Source organism: Lates calcarifer, linkage group LG18 (assembly GCF_001640805.2).
Source record: "Lates calcarifer isolate ASB-BC8 linkage group LG18, TLL_Latcal_v3, whole genome shotgun sequence".
In the NCBI taxonomy this organism is placed as follows: Eukaryota; Metazoa; Chordata; class Actinopteri; family Centropomidae; genus Lates; species Lates calcarifer.
Genome location: NC_066850.1, coordinates 4,597,151 through 4,615,217, shown reverse-complemented (window position 1 = coordinate 4,615,217; position 18,067 = coordinate 4,597,151). Strand labels below are relative to the sequence as shown.

General features: G+C 41.1%; 2 protein-coding genes across 6 annotated transcripts in view; one reads left to right on the top strand and one right to left on the bottom strand.

Annotated features, from left to right (window-relative positions):
- The window catches only part of lrmp (lymphoid-restricted membrane protein), a 29,206-nt gene extending 28,740 nt beyond the window's left edge, over nt 1-466 (bottom strand). For all 5 annotated transcript variants that reach the window (XM_018700458.1, XM_018700461.1, XM_051077589.1 and 2 more), the window contains exon 1: nt 295-466. The gene's annotated coding sequence lies outside the window, so the exon portion shown is untranslated. The remainder of the gene's footprint in view (nt 1-294) is intronic.
- bcat1 (branched chain amino-acid transaminase 1, cytosolic) lies at nt 394-8,354 on the top strand. The gene is made up of 11 exons (XM_018700479.2): nt 394-555; nt 1,270-1,323; nt 2,955-3,149; nt 3,241-3,351; nt 3,445-3,564; nt 3,641-3,801; nt 4,028-4,170; nt 4,470-4,555; nt 4,673-4,813; nt 5,309-5,383; nt 7,671-8,354. Exons 1-11 carry the CDS (start codon nt 394-396, stop codon nt 7,707-7,709), a joined length of 1,287 nt encoding a protein of 428 aa, XP_018555995.2. The 3' UTR covers nt 7,710-8,354.
- Nucleotides 8,355-18,067: the final 9,713 nt, after the last annotated feature.

The following is an 18,067-nucleotide window of genomic DNA, read 5'->3' as shown; positions in this document are numbered from 1 at the left end:
CAAACCAGTCCACAAGGTTTCTGATTTAAAAATTTGGCTTCACAATGTGGAAAGAAAACCTGCTTGAGTTCCAGGTGTTCAAACGAGCTAATTAATTCAATTCAATTCAATTTCTTACGAATTTATAAAGAAATATCACGTACTCATGCAACTATTTTTAAAAAAGACTCTAGTGTCCGACAACCACCGACACACTCCAGGAACATTTACATTTTTTTCGCCAGCGCCTCGAGCGCACATTTAAGTCCCCACAATCAAATAAAGCACCTGACCACTGAGTCTGGGCAAACTCACCGTCTGTGTTACTCTCTCAGATACCCCTCTATCTGCTGGCAGAATATAGATTTTTGTTGCCTTGATAAGCTTTGTACGAGCAAAAACATCCACGACGAAATGTTTGGCCTGTCCACGCGCAAACAGCACAGAGAGCACGCGCACAGGTGGAACGAAGCCCTGCGCACGAGACAGAAGGAGTTAAAAACCTCAGTGGGTGTTCACGACTGTAAAAATGAGCCAGCAGCTCCTCCCTGCGGCTCGAAGGAGGCACAGCACCCGGTACAGCAAGCCATCAACTTTCATATTAATAGAATAAATCTGGGTAAAATAAATAGAATGTAAATAAAGACAAAACATTATTTCATGTAGACAGGGATAACTGTTCAGCAGACGATTTAATTTAGATGTTTGGTGTCACTGCAACTCAACACTGGGACTGGTTTCAACCTGAGCAATCAGTAAGCGGTTTAACAAGGAGAATTTGAAGGTGCATGGTTTCATTTCATCACAGCCGCCTCTGAGTGAGACGTCTCTCCTGCTCTGAAGGTAACTTACTCTACTACAGTCCAGTAGATATTGGTGACCCAGGGTGTGCTCTGATCTGGCAGTAAGTCTAAGTACACAATATTAATAAGCTGTACTAAAACACTCAAAGTAGTAACTGATACTATCGAAAAGATATTTGATATAGTATACAATCATACAATGTGATGGTAAGCACAACTGTTGCTACAGTGTGGTCAATATATATATATATATACAAACACAGAGAGAGGTTTTTTTGTTTTGTTTTGTTTTGTTTTGTTTTGTTTTGTTTTGTTTTGTTTTTTTGCCTGATAGAAATACCAAATCAGGCAGCTTAATGAATAATGTCAGAGAAGTTTATAGCTCACAGTGGTAGAAGCTGCCTCTATCACTTATTTAATAAATAGACCATTCATGGTCTATTTTAATTCTCATCACCATATTGTTAAAATTTAAAATTGTTTTCAGGGAAGCTTCTGCCCGTTCACCACTCTGATGGCTGACAGCACTCCAAGCTTTAAGGTAATGGAACAGGTTATATTAACATGCTGTGGCTGTTTGGTCTGAATGGGAGGTTTGCAAAGCTTCAACAGATGTCTACTGTGTAAATACCATTTAGATTTAACAGCACCTACCCTCAGTAGCTGCTCCACATGCAGCATCTTGATGATTCCTTGGCTCCCTGACACCTAAAAATCCCCCCTGTTGCTCCACACAGAAGATATTCCTGCTCTGCGTCTTGTCCTCATGCTGCTGAGAGCAGTGCTGAAGCCTCCTGAGCCACAGTCGTTCAACAGTGTTTTTATCCTGACAACAAACACATGAAAAATTAATCCAACAGCATTTGAAAAACTTCACTTGCGGTCACCATGAGCGAGGCTTTTCCTGGGCTATTGATTCAGCTCTCAGCTTCCGTTCCAGCAGAATAGTGTCAGCATTGTCGCCATTTTTGGGGGGGTGAGGACACTGTGTCCACTCTGGTACTTGTTCTCCTCTTCCTCCTGGTGCAGCCTGCTCAGCAGGATCCACTTTCCCAGCTTACGCTAAGTAGCTGGAGCTTTGCTTGTTTTCTGACCCTGGACGCCTGAGCAGTAGACGGCAGGCTCAGGTAGAGATTAGGACGGACATGTGTAGACACACACACACTCACCAGGATGAAGTGTTGGCAGGTGTGTGCCAACCTTCACCTCCATTGAAAGAAAATTACATTTCGAGTTAGTTATTGTAAATTTTATTTCATGGTTTTGTCATGTTCTCTTCACATCACCCTGAGGCCTTTGCTACATCAATAAGACAGACAAACAATTCAAAAGATACTGCACTTTGGGGTTGGGTTTCAGATTTGTGTTTTTTTTTTTGGAGGGGTTTGAAGCCCTGCACTCCCTCTTACCTGTGGTCAGGTATTCAGCCAAGTTCATATTTATAGCCACTTAATCCCAACCAAACACTAGCTGGACCGTGTGGGAACTCAGGTATGCAGGTAATAGTGAAGAGGGATTATAGCTCATTCTGAGTACCACTATTCATAGACTGCTGGGCCTACTGTGCCATTGTGTTGTCTTGTGAGATATAATGATGGGTCAAGACAGTGAACATCTGCAAAGAAAAATAAAAGAACTGAAGTCCTTACGTATCTAGGTATTTGATGTAAGACTGAAAAGATAATTGGGGACAAACTAACCATGAGAAAAAAAAAATATAGTAGTAAAAAATGCAGGACTTTCACTCAGAGCTGTGGCTATTCACCACTTCCCAGTACTGTAATCTGGGATTATGGTGCCTGCAACCTTCTGCACCAGGAGGGAGGGGATAAAGTGCCTGTCTAATCCCAGCCAGTTGGAACTAACTGAATGGTGGCTCCTTGGCTTTAAAAGAAGGATTTCATAGCTCAGTCTTGCAGAACAGCAGGAAAGGACAGCTCTCCCAACTGTCTTCCTTCTCACAGTTCCTGATAAAAATGACACATCTCTCTCAACCTGCTGTTACTGCAGCACATAGACATAGTATGAGGACACATGACTTTGAAGTCCCTTCAGATGCTGCTATTCAGTGTCTAGCCATGACCTTTGACCTCTAAATGGGATAGATTTCTTTAATGCACATATTCATATATGCATTCTTCTGCTGTTGTGCTTGCTGTGTTTTCTAACCAGGCAGCTGACCTGGTTATCCAGCTGTCCCCCTCTTCAAAGACCAAACCAGATGTTTTGGATTTTGGGACTGTCTTCACTGACCACATGTTGACCATAGAGTGGAGTGTGACTGAGGGCTGGCAGGCTCCGCTCATCAAACCCTTCGGGAACCTGTCGCTCCACCCAGCCTGTTCATCACTACACTACGGCATACAGGTACACACCAGGAATGATTCAAACTTTAGCCTTATGTTTTTTTCCTCTCCTTAATTAAAATACTTGTTTTGTTTTCTTCTCTTCTCACCAGCTGTTTGAAGGGTTGAAGGCGTACCGTGGAGACGACAACCGACTGTGCCTCTTCAGACCAATGCTTAACATGAACCGCATGGCCAACTCTGCCAAAAGAGCTTGTCTGCCTGTAAGATGAACAGAATGGATGGATGGATTGACAGAAGGAGAGGTGACAGTGAAAAACAAATGACTGCTATCTCTCTCTCTCTACCTCTCTCAGGCCTTTGATCAGTCAGAGTTGCTGGAGTGCATCAGGCAACTGGTAGAGATTGACCAGGACTGGGTTCCTTACTCAGGCTCAGCCAGTCTGTACATTAGACCAACATTTATCAGCACTGAGGTAAGGAGAATCGTGGTTTATTCTTTGGAATTACAGTAAAGAAAATTTAATATACATTTCCATGTGTCTGTGGTAGCCCTCTCTGGGTGTAAAGAAGCCTACCCGTGCTTTGCTGTATGTGATCTTGAGCCCAGCGGGTTCCTACTTCAACAACGAGTCAGAGGCCATATCCTTGTGGGCCAATCCAAAGTACACACGGGCCTGGAAAGGAGGAACAGGAGACTGCAAGATGGGAGGGTGGGTGGGCACATAATGCATGCATGTTTTAGTTTTTATTCACCGATAATCAATCAGAGCACACATGTAGGGAGCAGATCAATCAAGCTTTTTACTACTCTGCCCTGATAAATACAACAAATATTCATGTGTTCTTACACTGATCTAATCTAACTGTAGTGTAACAGTTGTAGGCACTAAAGTAACCAAGTAAAGTAACTAAGGTGATTGCTGTGGATTTCTGCAGGAACTACGGCTGTGCTCTGTTTGCCCAGTATGAAGCAGTGGATTATGGGTGTCAGCAGGTGCTGTGGCTGTACGGAGAGGACCAACAGATCACTGAGGCAGGAACCATGAACATCTTTCTGCACTGGATCAATGAGGATGGGGGTTAGTCATGAAGTGCAACACGTGGACGTATAATTGTTTGAATTTGTGAATACAATCATTAATTGTGGAGCATGTGACTAAAAAATATCTACAAGAAAGACACATCTCTGTTTACTCTGGGTTACAATGGTTGGGCCTAAAGCGTTTTACATATGTGACCTCTACTGGCAGAATAGCTTCATTACAATTGCAGGACATGTTGCATCTTTTTTGCCTTGGAATGATGTTTACATTTTATTTTTTTTCTTGTTTTGTTTTGTTTTGTTTTGTTATTTTTAATGATTTGATATGCTTTTCAGAGGAGGAGCTTGCAACTCCACCTCTGGATGGCATCATCCTCCCAGGCATAACCCGACAGAGCATCCTGGAACTGACCAGGAAATGGGTGAGAAAGACACACACAGACACACACACACACACACACACAGAGTTAAAACTCACTTTTAGTAATAATAATAGTAATAATATAGAAAAAACATTCTCTGCTCTCTCCTCCTCTCAGGGTGAGTTTAAGGTGACAGAGCGGTACCTGACCATGGACCAGCTGTGCTCTGCTCTGAAGCAGCAGCGAGTCAAAGAAATGTTTGGCTCTGGCACTGCTTGTATGATCTGCCCTATAGGACATATTATGTACCAGGGAGAGGTAATAGTTGTATATTAAAATTGATGTATTACAGTAAATATCCTTTCTGAATTACAACATTTTTGGATATATTTGCTTTCTTGCAGAGACTTAGATGAGAGGATCGATACCACTAATTTAGTATCTGTGCAGCAACAGCTGAGGTTAGCACAAAAAATTAGAAACAGGGAAACAGCTACTCTGGCTCTGACCAAAAATAAATAAATATATTTATATATATATACATAAGGAAGTTACTGCTCTCCACCGAGAAATAGTTTGCCACAAGTGTGTTTCGTAAAACATCAAACTTAAAGTCTTCCCATTTAGCCCTCCAGTTCTGCCTCATGATAACATAAACATCATATTAAATAAGTACATTTAATACAAAGCAGTTACATATAAATAGTTTTTAAAAAGCAGCAGTTGTAGCTGCTTGTTTCAATATCATGATATGATTACTTAATATAATGTATCTATTTTAATTTTATCGCATTGTGTTCTTGTGTATTTTAGAATTTGCACATCCCCCGTCAGGATAAAAACTCACAGCTGACTTCACAAATAGCCAAGGAACTCACAGATATACAGGTTGGTGGATGCACACGGATATACAAACACACACACACACACACACACACACACACACACACACACACACACACACACAACCCACAGATGTTTCCTTCAGCTCTGTAACAGCTGGTTGAACATCTGTGTTCCTTACACCCCTGTCACCCTCAGGACTCTGTTTTCATGTAGTAACAGGTTACTTTCAATAAAGTCTTCAGTTGATGTGAATGTAGGAGAAAAAATCAGGACAACAGCATCTGAGAAAAGAACAGATGGGAGTGTGAGCAGCAGTACTTTCAGGCCTAGATGATGACACCCAGAGCATGTATACACTGTCACACACCAGCCTTGTTAATGCTCAGATTGCTTTTACTAACCAACAATAAAGAGTCTTCACTAAAGAAGTAAATACATAAATACAAATGTTCTCACTGACTCTCTAAATTGAAAACATAGCTGATAAAGTGCAAAAACTAACAAATATTAACTTATCTTGTGTCTCCATAATTGCATTAAAGGGCTGTTATTTCAGCGGTTATTATGTAACTCATTGAGATCAAATTACCTTTTTTTTTTTGTTGTTGTTGTTTTTAACAAACCTTATTGGTCCTTATTCATTGTACACCCACGACATGCATTATTTTGCCTGCAAGTACATAATAAGTGAGATATCTTATTAGGTAATAAGTAATGATTTGGTAATGTGGCCTACAAACACACCTCTACAGTCTACACAGCGCTGCAGGTTTAAACAGATTCATAATGTTCTTCGCTGAAGGCTTGATTTGTGTTAATGAGTGTGTTATGTATCACTAACTTTCTGTTATTGTGCTGTGTAATGAGCCAATTATTAGTAGGGATATGGGCTTGGATGTTGCGATCACAATCAGGCTAAGATGGTTCTTGGTGCAGCATAGACCAAATCTTCATCTTGTGAAAGTGTCTCTGGCTCAGTTTGCTTCTATTTCTATGTAGATTTGAAACTTATGTAGATTAACAACCTGTAGGCATCAAATATATCTACTTTTGTTGCCATTTTTTTGTTGGTTTTACAACAGTTCTTACAAATATTTTTGATAGGGGGAGAATTAAAGGACTTTTCAGAGTCAAATCATAAACTTTTACTGATTTGCACTGGTTGCCATGAGAGCTACAGGCCTACACTACATAGTTGATTATTTGATAATAGACTTTGAGTTTAAGTTTCTGTCTTCATGAACTCCTAAATGTCCTCTAAGCACTTTGATTAGTTGATGTGGCTTATCTCTTTAACTGGTAACTTTTCTCCTCCTTTTCTTTTGCTTTGTTTCTCTCTTCCTCACTCAACTTTCTCTCTGCATTTGTTTTGTCTTTCTGGAGCAGACTATTAGCATATCTGCTCTCTTCATCATTCAGGCCTTGCATGCATGCGTGATGTGTGTTATGAATGTGTTGACCACATCTTTATATGTGATAACATCTTCCTTGGTCGACAGTCCTTCAGAGAGAGAGAGACGGTCGCCGGCCTAATGGCAGAGCATGGAGAGTTGGAGATAGGGGCAAGACAAACTCCTGGATTCTCTCATTAAGCTCGCTGTAATTGCACAAACCCAATTATTGCCTCAGCCTTTTGTGATCTTCAAAGCCAAGATGCTGCAAATGAAGCCTGAAAACAAGTGGGAGAGGAGGAGGAGGAAGATTTGGGGAGGGGGGGATGGGCAGCAGCAAAGCTTAATGAACAATAAAATCGACAAAACGCTGGAAAACGCTGTGCTCCTTCCACAGCGCTGTTAAATCTGTTGACATTTCATTTGGAGGGAAGCAGTACAGTGTTATCCCCCACACACACTCTTCCTCCCGCCCTTCTTGAAGACAACATTGTGCAACAAACAAACGAGTGGTCTGAGGCAGCAGATGAAAGATGGGTTTACTAAGTCGCCCTGCTGTTCCTCTTTCAAGTTAATTAGAAATCACATTCTTTTGTTTCCCCTTCGCAGGCGCTTATTTACTTTCTCACTTCGACCATTAGAACAAATTTGCAACATGAGACACAAATAATTGGATTTGTCTCCACGGCTGTCACGGATTGGGGAACATTTTGTTTTGATTTTTATTATAGTGCCTTTTCTCTGTTGTGTTGTGTTCTGTCGGTGGCTGAGTTTGCAGATTTGCTTACGGATATTTGATTTCATTTTTTGATTTGTGTTTTGCTCGCAATTAAGCAGCAGCAGGCAAAAGAAGTTTAGCTTGAGATTTTCTCACAGGTCGGGCCTCAGAGGATCAAAGATCGTCATATAACCTTTTCATGACCTTTGTTCTCTTACAGTATGGACGGACATCCAGCGACTGGACTTACCTGGTGTAACAGTGACAAAGGAACCTGACACACACATGCACAATGTGTACAGGAACGCATAAAATTACGCAACAACCAAAGACACACTGCATAAGGAAACAATGCAATATTTTTTGTGTAACTGCAATATACTGAGGAGCCAGACATGTAGTGAAATGGCTTGGTGGAGAGTATATCAGACAATCTTATCTCCTTTTAAACTTAAATTAAAGACAAACATACAACCGTCCAAAATAATTAAGAAAAGCAGGCAAAAGTCTCATGCAATACTGTACAATAACTTACAGTGTCTCAGCCCCTGTGACTTGTTCCACCGCTTTTTGCCTCATTTTCCAGCCAACATCCAGGATACAACTGTAGCTTTGATACAACATGAAAAGAAAAAAACATGTGAGATATTAGAGTTACAGAGAATTTCATATTACTTGTGTCAGAATTACAAAGCAGCTTTAAAAGGACTTAGATCAGTGGGTCTGATATGAAACTCACTCAAAGTTTCCTGCATTTAAAAAGAGTTTTATTGAGTATTTTAGGTGTGAAATCCTTTTTAATTTTAGTTCAAATCTCGGGCAATATTGAGTCACCAATTAACCTGGTGTCCTTAAGTCCTGAAGTTAAAATACTACCTTAACGAAGGTAAATACAGTAGTGGGGTTAGTATATCATTCTTACCCAACATGTATTAACTATGTCTCACCATGTAAACAAGACATGTTACTTGATACTGTTAGTTTGGCACAAATAATAAATTTAAAGTGACGGCTGTTATAAAATGTTCTTTAGCATGTGAGTGTTTGTTGTTGTTTTTCTTTAATATATGTGAAGAAAACATAGAGTGTATGTGAAGGAAGCATTTCACCACACATTCCACCTCTGTATCTTTGTAAAATGTTGCATTCAATATGTGTTATCACCACAGAGATCTTTTGAAAGAAAATGTACTGTCCACTGTATGTGCTGCAACACTCTTTCTTCATATTGATCGTTACCTTTGGGAGAACAAAGTGTGTAGATGAGACCTCTCTACAACCCAGGCACTTATATCACGCAACACTGATATTAATATTAAGTAAAATTCCTCTAAAAGCCAAATTTGAGTCCAAATGTGTTTGAAACAAGAAGGAAAACAATATCCTTTATTTATGAGAAAAACAAATTATTCATTTAAAAAAAACTCTTGGAAGACTTTTCCAAATTCAACAACATTGTCTTTGTTGGACAATTATGTGGTGCAGTCCAGTGGTGGGTGGAAGTACAGTGGACTTCTGATGTCCTCTCAGGAGTCAGAGCCAGGCTCTGCAGAGACGCTTCCACAATCCTTAATGATTCTGTGGAGTGGCAGTGTTTTCCTGCCATCCCACAAACACACACACACACACACACACACACACACTCACAGAGAACCTGGAACAGAACCAAAGCCATCAGTATAATGGAGTCATAACAGAAAACCATCAAACCGGAGAGCACTTGGCTGTTTGGCTCTACACACATGTGCATGCACACACATATACACATAGACACACACACACACACACATGCATGCAACGTAATTCAGGATAAACCGTACTAGTTTAAAAATGAAAATTCAGGAGGTAAGTGGTGTCCACTACCAAAGTCATGCCTCATTAACTGGGATCTTGTCTGTATATCTCCCTCTGTGAATGCAATGGATGCACGTGTGTGTGTGTGTGTGTGTGTGTGTGTGTGTGTGTGTGTGTGTGTGTGTGTGCGCGCGCGTGCATGCATGTGAGTGTGCAAGGGGGGTACCCAGTGGCATGCTGGATGGTTTTTGGCTCTTTGTGAAGACAGCTCATTTTGGCGGCAGCTCCTTCCTTGTGTTGCATTGGCACAACTGGTGTGAAGCCCAGTAAGTGTGCATGTACACACACACACACACACACACATAGCACATGCTTCAAAATGCCAAACCCCATCTAGCCTGCTTAATCTGGGCCACTGGTGAAATTACCGCAGCATGTATCTCAGTGTCTTATACTCCAGTGTAGATTCTTTCCTTTGCGACGCAATGGTTCAATAATAATTAACTGCAATTTCATTTTTCAGGCTCCACACTGCATTACTCACCCACAGGGATCATCACAATTACATTCAGTCTAATTTAAATGACATAGAGACAGGTGAGGAGTATTGTGTGATTGTTTAAGGGCATGCTGAATGATGGCTTTAATTTGAAACCACTCCAGGAAAAACACACACAAAAAAACTAAACAGAAAATTCATGGATGCTTGCAGTGAGTTGACAAGTGTTGATTGGACAGCTACTTGTCCACTCAGAGAGCTGATGATTTATAACTGTGTAGAAGTGTTAAAGTAACTCTGGTGATGTGAACTGATGAAAACATGGACAATGTGCTGATTGATCACAGGAATACACAAAAACATTAAACTGCTCAATACATCTGATCATTACTTAACAGTGAATTCAGTCAGGGCCCTGTGTTTTTAATTGACAGTTTTATTTCATTTCTCCACACAGTGATGCTGTATTTGCCATTACATGGTGATTAAAAGTGTTAATGATGTGTACCATATGTTTCATGGTTATTTTCTTTGCTCTATCCCTTATACATATGCACCCTACTATAAATACATGCATCAGTCCTCTCAGTTCAGTCTGTGGAGCTTTATTGGCTTTGTAAAGAGTTTAGATATGATGCCAAAGTATCTCCCTCTCCATTTAAACAGCTCATAGTATATTTCCCTCCAGCTCCTCCATCTCTTTCATTCTCTCTCCCTCCCATCCCTCCGTCTCTCCCCCCCAGAGACCAGGGACCCCGGCAGGCCGCTCCCATTCAGCCCGGAGATGCCGATGATGTTTTAATTGTCACTTCTTGTTAAGGCGGCTGTGACATTCACGCGGGGACAGAGGGAAGGCGGTCGGCATAATCAGGGGAAATGGAGAGAAAGAGAGAGAGAGAGATGGCACCCATTCAGCTACTAAGAGTGGTATTTGGCTCTGAGCTGTGTGCCTCCTTCTCTCTCTTCCCCTCTCTCTCATCCTGCTGGGGCATGATCTGATTTGACAAGTGCAACGCTGTCATCTTGAGTTTGTCCAATTTGAAATTCTAATTAATGAACTTGGCGCCACTTTGTGTTTTTGTCGTTGTTGTTGTTGTTGCGCTCTTCCCCTTCTTCTCCTTCCTCTTCTTAGGCCAGTGTGTCTTCTATTTGTCTTTTCTTTACCCTTCCTCTTTCTCTCGCTCCTCCAGTCTTCTTCGGAGGCGGTGTGACTGCAGAGGCCGCCGGTCGCTTTGGGTGAGATTGTGGTCTCACACCATAGCAGATGATATCAGTGGCTTTAGGTCACCCAATTAGAATCAAACTGTGCGTGTGTGTGTTTCCATTTGTCTCTGTTCTGCTTTTCTCTCTGAATTCTAATGAGGAAACAGAAAGAGGAACTGCTGATCACTGATGCTGAAGGGCAGAGGACTGGTCAGTCTCTCCTTCCAAAGCTTCACACATTTACTGTACGCTCATGAGTCTTCTCCACCAAACTGGCTCTTGGTCTTGAACTGGTTTTGTTCAGGGTTCTTGTTGGACCTGGGAACCACCATGTAATCACCATCAACGGAGGGTGATGCACAGTGGAAAAACACCGTTCACACTGATTACGAGACGTAGAAGAAAATTATGAACCCTCTCTTTCCAAACCAGAGTACCTGTAGAGAAAAGCCCCAGGTTCAAACCCAGAACCCTGTCACTGTGAGGCGACAGTGCTAATCACTGCACCACTGTGCCACCCAGAAATACATCATAGAAAAGATGACTACTGCTATGTAACCACAGTATGGATAGATGTTGGTTTATTATCAGTAGTGTGTGAACTAATGACCACTCCCATACTTTGGTTGGTGTTGATGAACACTCATGTCTGTGAGTCACTGAACCTCAACAAAATCTGACAAATCTACAGAGTTGCACTGTGTATTTCACTCATTCTTCACAAAAATATAATACAATCCATCCTCTTCCTTCTTTTATTCTCTTGGGTGATTAATGAATTGATGGCTGCGGCTGACTGTTGCACATTTACCCTGAGTTCATATGGCAGATGCTCTAATCCACTAGTTTCAGTGTAACTTCAAGAGTACACATGGCTGTTGATGGCACAGTCCTGTTCTCATTACTTCAGTGAAATTATGTTGAGAGCAGAGAAATAAACATTAATGTTGTCTTTTTTTACCAGCAGGTGGTGCTAGCAGCCTACAAACAATAGACACTTAACACAGCCCCGCTTTACAGAGGGATAAAAAGAGAGAGAGAAAAGGGGAGAGGGAGTGTGTGGAGTGAGTTTTTGGAGACCTGCCAATCATGATGAAAAACCACTGCATAACTAATCTATTTCCATGCCTGTCCTAATCCACCAACACAACGATGGCATCATTTAATCACAAAATCATCATCACCATCACCACTATCACCATCATCCTCCTCTCCCTCACCCCCCCACCCCACCCCCTTCGGCTGCATTAATAAAAAATGTATTTTTTGTAAATAAGAGCTCGTGATTAAGAGGAGATTAGCGTGCGCCTTCAGACGGACAGACAGACTGTGATGGGTTTTGTTAACATGAGAGTAACACTGGGTGTCAGTTGTGTGCGTCTGACATTACATCAACGTTATCCTCCTGCCGCTCATGTTATCGCTCTTGGCTCAGAGTTTTAGGGGACTTTTTAACAGCAGCACTGCTTAAGAGCTTAGAGTAAATGGATGGATGGATAGATGGATGGACGAAGATCAGGCACACACACACACATATGCACAGAGAGATCAGTGTCACTCACACAGCTTCAGCGCCAAAGCCTGATTTGCTTTGTGGTAAAAGCTGTTTTATTTCTCATCAGTGTTGTAATGGAGATGCTCTGCTGTCACACAGCACTTGAAGTCTCATTTTGAAAAATCAGCCATTTTCCTGCTGCTCTGGTTTTCACTTCATTCTCTGTTAACTGCATCTGATGTTATTATCCCTCCTCTGCCTGATGGTCAGACGCTGGAGATTGATTGCAGTAAAGCAAATTTCGTCTTACGTCTTCAAAAATTTCAAAAATCTGTTTTTTTCACAATGAACTTGATACCTTAGTGAAAGACCTTATTGTCTATATAGAACACCAGCAGGATAATAACAGGTTTCACCAGTTAACCTTTTTTGCAATTGCAAAGTAGACACTGGCTTCTGTGGTTAGTGGTTTTGTCTTTATATTCAAAAGATAATATTATATAAAACTGATTTTCAGTCTTTCAACCCTTTCAAATTCCAGGTATTGAAAGTTCAGTTGAAACATTTCAGAGACTGTATGACAATTATCAAGGTGATAGAGGTTAACGAAAGCTACAAAGTGTTGGATGCTGAAGGGAGAGAAGTATAAATGTTTTGTGAGAGTGTGAGAGAGCGCACAGAACAGTAGTGTAAAATTTGTCAAACAAAAAAAAGTTAGGGGATATTTGCCAACGTGGCTTCCTCCCCATAGCTGGTGGTGATGATGGTTGCTTGTCAAGAGCTTCAGCCATCATTATGTTTGCAATACAAGAGGTTAAAATATGCCCTCTGAGCAGAGCTACCTCTTCAGGGCAGTCTGTACACTACAGTGAGTCGTTTTCGGAAAGTGATGAGACAGGCCAACTGGGTTGGGGCTAACTGATTAGCACGCTAACTCACTGAACGCGCAACGTTTCTTCTTTACAGGTAATTAAACAGCAGCTAATGCCAGCATTGGTTAGCAAAACCTACAAATTCCTCCTTTAATGTGTCACATTGAGTTCATATTTTTAAAAAAGGAATTGCTTGAATATTCAGTAAACACAATACATTGTTTTTTGACAACTGCTTCTTGTGGTGCAAAATCTTCCCATTTTGCACCACAAAGCAACCAAGCAGATTTCTTTTTTTTTTATTTTTTTGTAAAATTAGACAAGATGACTCACAGCATACTGTAAAATGCAGTGTGGAGGCTGCCAGTCTTCCTGCCAGTGCAGTCATTTGTTGATCATTGTATCATATGATCATTGTAATAATATCTTAAAATGTACTTAATACCACCAAATGAATTGTTTTTAATTTGCCACCGCAAAGCAAGTTTAACATTCAAACAGCTCTGAGCGTTTGTTTTTCTTTGATCAGTCCCTGTGGGTGAAGCATGTAACCTACTTTATTCCAAGGTGGGCACATTTTGTCTCAGAATGCAGGACACCTATTTATTATTCAGTGGCGTGCTGAATATTTGTGTAGGTATTCCAGTGTATGTATGTGTGTGTGTGTGTGTGTGTGTGTGTGTGTATCAAAAGGAGACGTCGGTCCTGACGGTGAGTAATGTTCTCCAGGCCTGGCGGCTGGCACTGCTCTGCCTCCCTGCAGGTGGGAGTGAGTCACACACACACGCATGCATGCACATACTCTTACACACACACACATAATGCAGTGCCACCCATTTCATGCTGACCACCTCGGTGTGCCAGCCCAGCAACCATTGCAGCCAACTGGCCGAAGAACAACTGTCTGTCTGTGGAGCAACAGCACATACCACCACAGCAGCTAGAGTGAGCTTCTCTCTCTGGATCTGTTTGTGCTCTTTTTCTCTCTCTCTCTCTCTCTAACACACACACACACACACACACTCATTCTCTCTCATTACTCACACAAGTCTGACACATTCCTGTCAAATGCCAACTCACATTAAGGTGGAGAGAAGGTACCTTCCTTTCTCTTCTGTTTATTTGCCCCCCATGTCTGTCTCTTTTTCTCTCAAATTTCAAATTCAAGCTGCTTTACTGTACGATTTATAAACATAAACAGCATTAAATCAAGGCATCATCGCAATTACACAACAGTAAAAACATACATTTATGTCATTACGTCATGTGCAGTCACAAACAGTGCTGTTACTTGTGGGATTTTTTTTAAAGATTCCAATTGAGTCCAATTTCTTGAAATAGTTTACTGTTGTGATTCTTCTGAATTTAAAGGGACATTGCACTATTCAGTATGCTTTGTCAGTGCACTAAATATCACCAGAGATTTTGAGACCTGGGTGTAGAATCCATAAATGTATTTAACTGGAGGTGTTAAAAGTGCAGAACAAGCCACTGACTCCACTTCTCCAGTCTTTCACTCTCTGTTTCTGTCTTTTTTACACATATTTCATTAAAATAATTTGTTTTTGTCTGTGGATTTTTGATATATGTTGTTGTCTAATGCTATCTAATGCCTGTGAGTGAGCCAAATTTCCTTCCAGATGATAATAAAGAGGATTAAAACTGAAGCCCTGCAGGTAACAATGTGTTTCATCACAGGGTAACTTCCTCTTTAATTGAATAGGCATCACAAATCATCAGCATAACTGATTGGTTTGTCTGTCAGCTTTAAGTCCTGGCCTTATAATGAACTGTGCAAATGTGTGTTTGCATCTGTGTGTGTGTATGTCTGTGTGTGATGCCCTTTTCCATCATTTGTTAATCAGATATCATAATTTGCTCCAGCAGAACATTGAAATATGTCTGCCGGTATTTGTATCACTCCATCATAGTTGAGTAAATGACGATGTGACAGGCATGGAAAACCCACCAGACGTGATGTAGCAGTGTGTGTGTGTATGTGTGTGTGCGCCTCAGTGTGTGTGTGTTTAAGTGTGTTTTTAATGATGTTCTGTGGAATCGGCGATGTATGGTTGCCTCTGAGCGCGGATAAAATAGTTAAACACAGTAATTGCCATTTACTCTCAGCTGGGCTCACATTCCCATGGGAGAGAACAGCACTCAACGGGTATCACACACACACACACACACATATACACAGCATAGATACACATCTTATTTTAGAGGATTTCATTTTCAACAGCTCCTCTTCTGTCTTGCTTTTGTAAGGTTTAATCCTGAACATACATGTATGCTGCTGCTACACTGAGAGTGTGTGTGTGTGTGTGTGTGTGTGTCCGTAGTTGAGATCTTGCAACCATCATCAATATTAAACTCTGCCCTGAAGGCAGCTGAAGGTTTCTGGGTTACTTTACTCCTTGCTCCCTGTTTCTGTCTCTCCTCAAAATAAGGAGGGAGGTTTACTCTCATTTGTTTTTATCAGAATCTGTTTTGTAACTATTATTTAGTGTTATTTATTTTGTTGTGTATAGAACACAATACTACCTTAAGCAGTAAGCATATATGTGTGTGTGTGTGTGAGAGAGAGAGAGTGAGGGAGGGGGGGGGTGGGGGGTGGGGGTGGGGGTGGGGGGGGTGGAGAGAGAGAGGTGTGTTTCCTGATGTATAAATTAAGCACACATAACTTCTCCTCCAGGTCACTGAAACAACAGAACCGTCACCGGCCTGCCAAGTATGAATGTGGGGTGCAGAGAAAGACATAAATGACCCATTGTGTGTGTGTGTGTGTGTGTGTGTGTGTGTGTGTGTGTGTGTGTGTGTGTGTTTGTGTGTGAGTGTGTGTGGTGTGTGTGCGTGTGTTTGCCTTTGCCCATGTGTCTCTAAATGTATGACCACTGACATGCATGCATCCATACAAATGTATGTTCTGCATGTGTTTGAACATATGTATTTTTGTACAGCATGTGTGTCAGGGTGTTTATGTGTATGTGTGTGTGTGTGTGTGTGTGATTAGGTGATCGCTGCTTTATATTCCCCACAGAGGAATAAAGAGAGTATTCCCCCTGAAAAAACAACAGCACACAAAGGGTCCTTTGACAAGGCATAGTGTGTGTGTGTGTGTGTGTGTGTGTGTGTGTGTGTTTGGGCAGAGGGGGGTTCGCGGTGCAGGTCTTGGACCCTCTGAACTCCCCTCAGCAGTGACCCACTCCTAGTGACGCCTGACAATAGCTTGTATGTGTTTGTAAAGACAACATTACCCAGGCTGCCCCGGCTAGGCAGGACTCTGTCTTCATGCAGTTTATTGTGTCTATGTTGTTTTTGATTTGATTAACTGTTCTGGGACATTTCAGAAGCCAGCATCTGCATCCACCTCAGTTAGTGAGTTCCTACATTTCCCAGAATCCCTTTTAACAACCCAAAAGATTTTACCTTATTTACAGAAGCTGCTGAACTTCAGCTGTGAGTCTTTCATGTGGTTTGAGAAAGCAATAACAATAATGACAAATGGAGTGAGAGAAAAGCAAAATATCATTCACAGGCCTTAAAGTTTTACCACATGAGGCTGTATGTTATCATTAAGGACAAAGAAAACCCATTAAAATTGTTGGAGAAATGTAAAGTACATGAAACAAATATTATTGAAAGTAGAGTTGAGATCTGTTCAACAAACGTCACTCAGTGGCAGGTCCAAATGAGATGTATACAGTCTGAATATGAGGACTTAATGCTGTACTATAAAATGATTGATAAAATGATGTGATGTGAAAGGTGAAAGGTGCTGCTCATAGGAACAGAGCCACACAAATTATCACCTGACTCCACAGTTCCTCTTTAGCTCCGCTGGGCATTTTAGTGTCTTTCAGTTTATTGTTTTGGTTTTCTGGCCCACAACTTGACTGTTTCAGTTCACTCTGTCAGGTCTTATCAGCTTCATTACAAATCTGTTTTTAGCAAAAAAAAAGAAATCTAATATCTCTGCTGTGCACCATGCCAAATCACACTGGCAACATTAGCAACTAACTGCTGAACATATTAGAGCAATTATTGCATTTAGCGAACAAGATTTGACATTTTTCTCAGGAATTTCATCTTCTTGATTCGTCAGGTGGCCGGACACGCGACTCTAAATGAAAGCTGAAAGCTCTGTAAATAGGCAAACCGTGTTTACAACTTGTTTGCACTGGCCAAAAGTCAACTAATGAAGGGTTTAGTGTGAAAATACAGGAAACTAAATATTCCTTTGAACCACAATTTCCTCTTGTTAATGGGTGAAGAAGTTCATCTGTGGTGACTTGAACTTTATCTAGATGCACAACATGTGTTTTATACTATAACTTAAATCTGTGGTCTCGTTTTTTTGGGGGTGGTATGTTCTACATTGGCAATTACATTTATAACTGTATTTTTACATAACAAGCAGGTTTAATTGAGGTTTAAATGCAAGAACCTCATCTTATTCTCATGCAGGACTTTTTTTCCTCCATCTTCTTCCTTATCTATATGATCAATTCCCTCCCTCTGTTTCTTTTTCTCTCCCTCTCTCATTTTGCTGTCAGGGTTTAATGCCATGTTGCACCAGTGTCACCAAGTATTAATACCTTAGCTGTCATCACAAACTCTCATGTCTCTGCCCCTGCCCTTCTCCACCCCTATATTCATCTATATCGCCTCTCTGCTGCTCACATCAAAGGTTACTGCACCTCCATCCCTCCATCCCCTTTGATAAAGATAACGATTAGTAAAAGGTAGCCAGA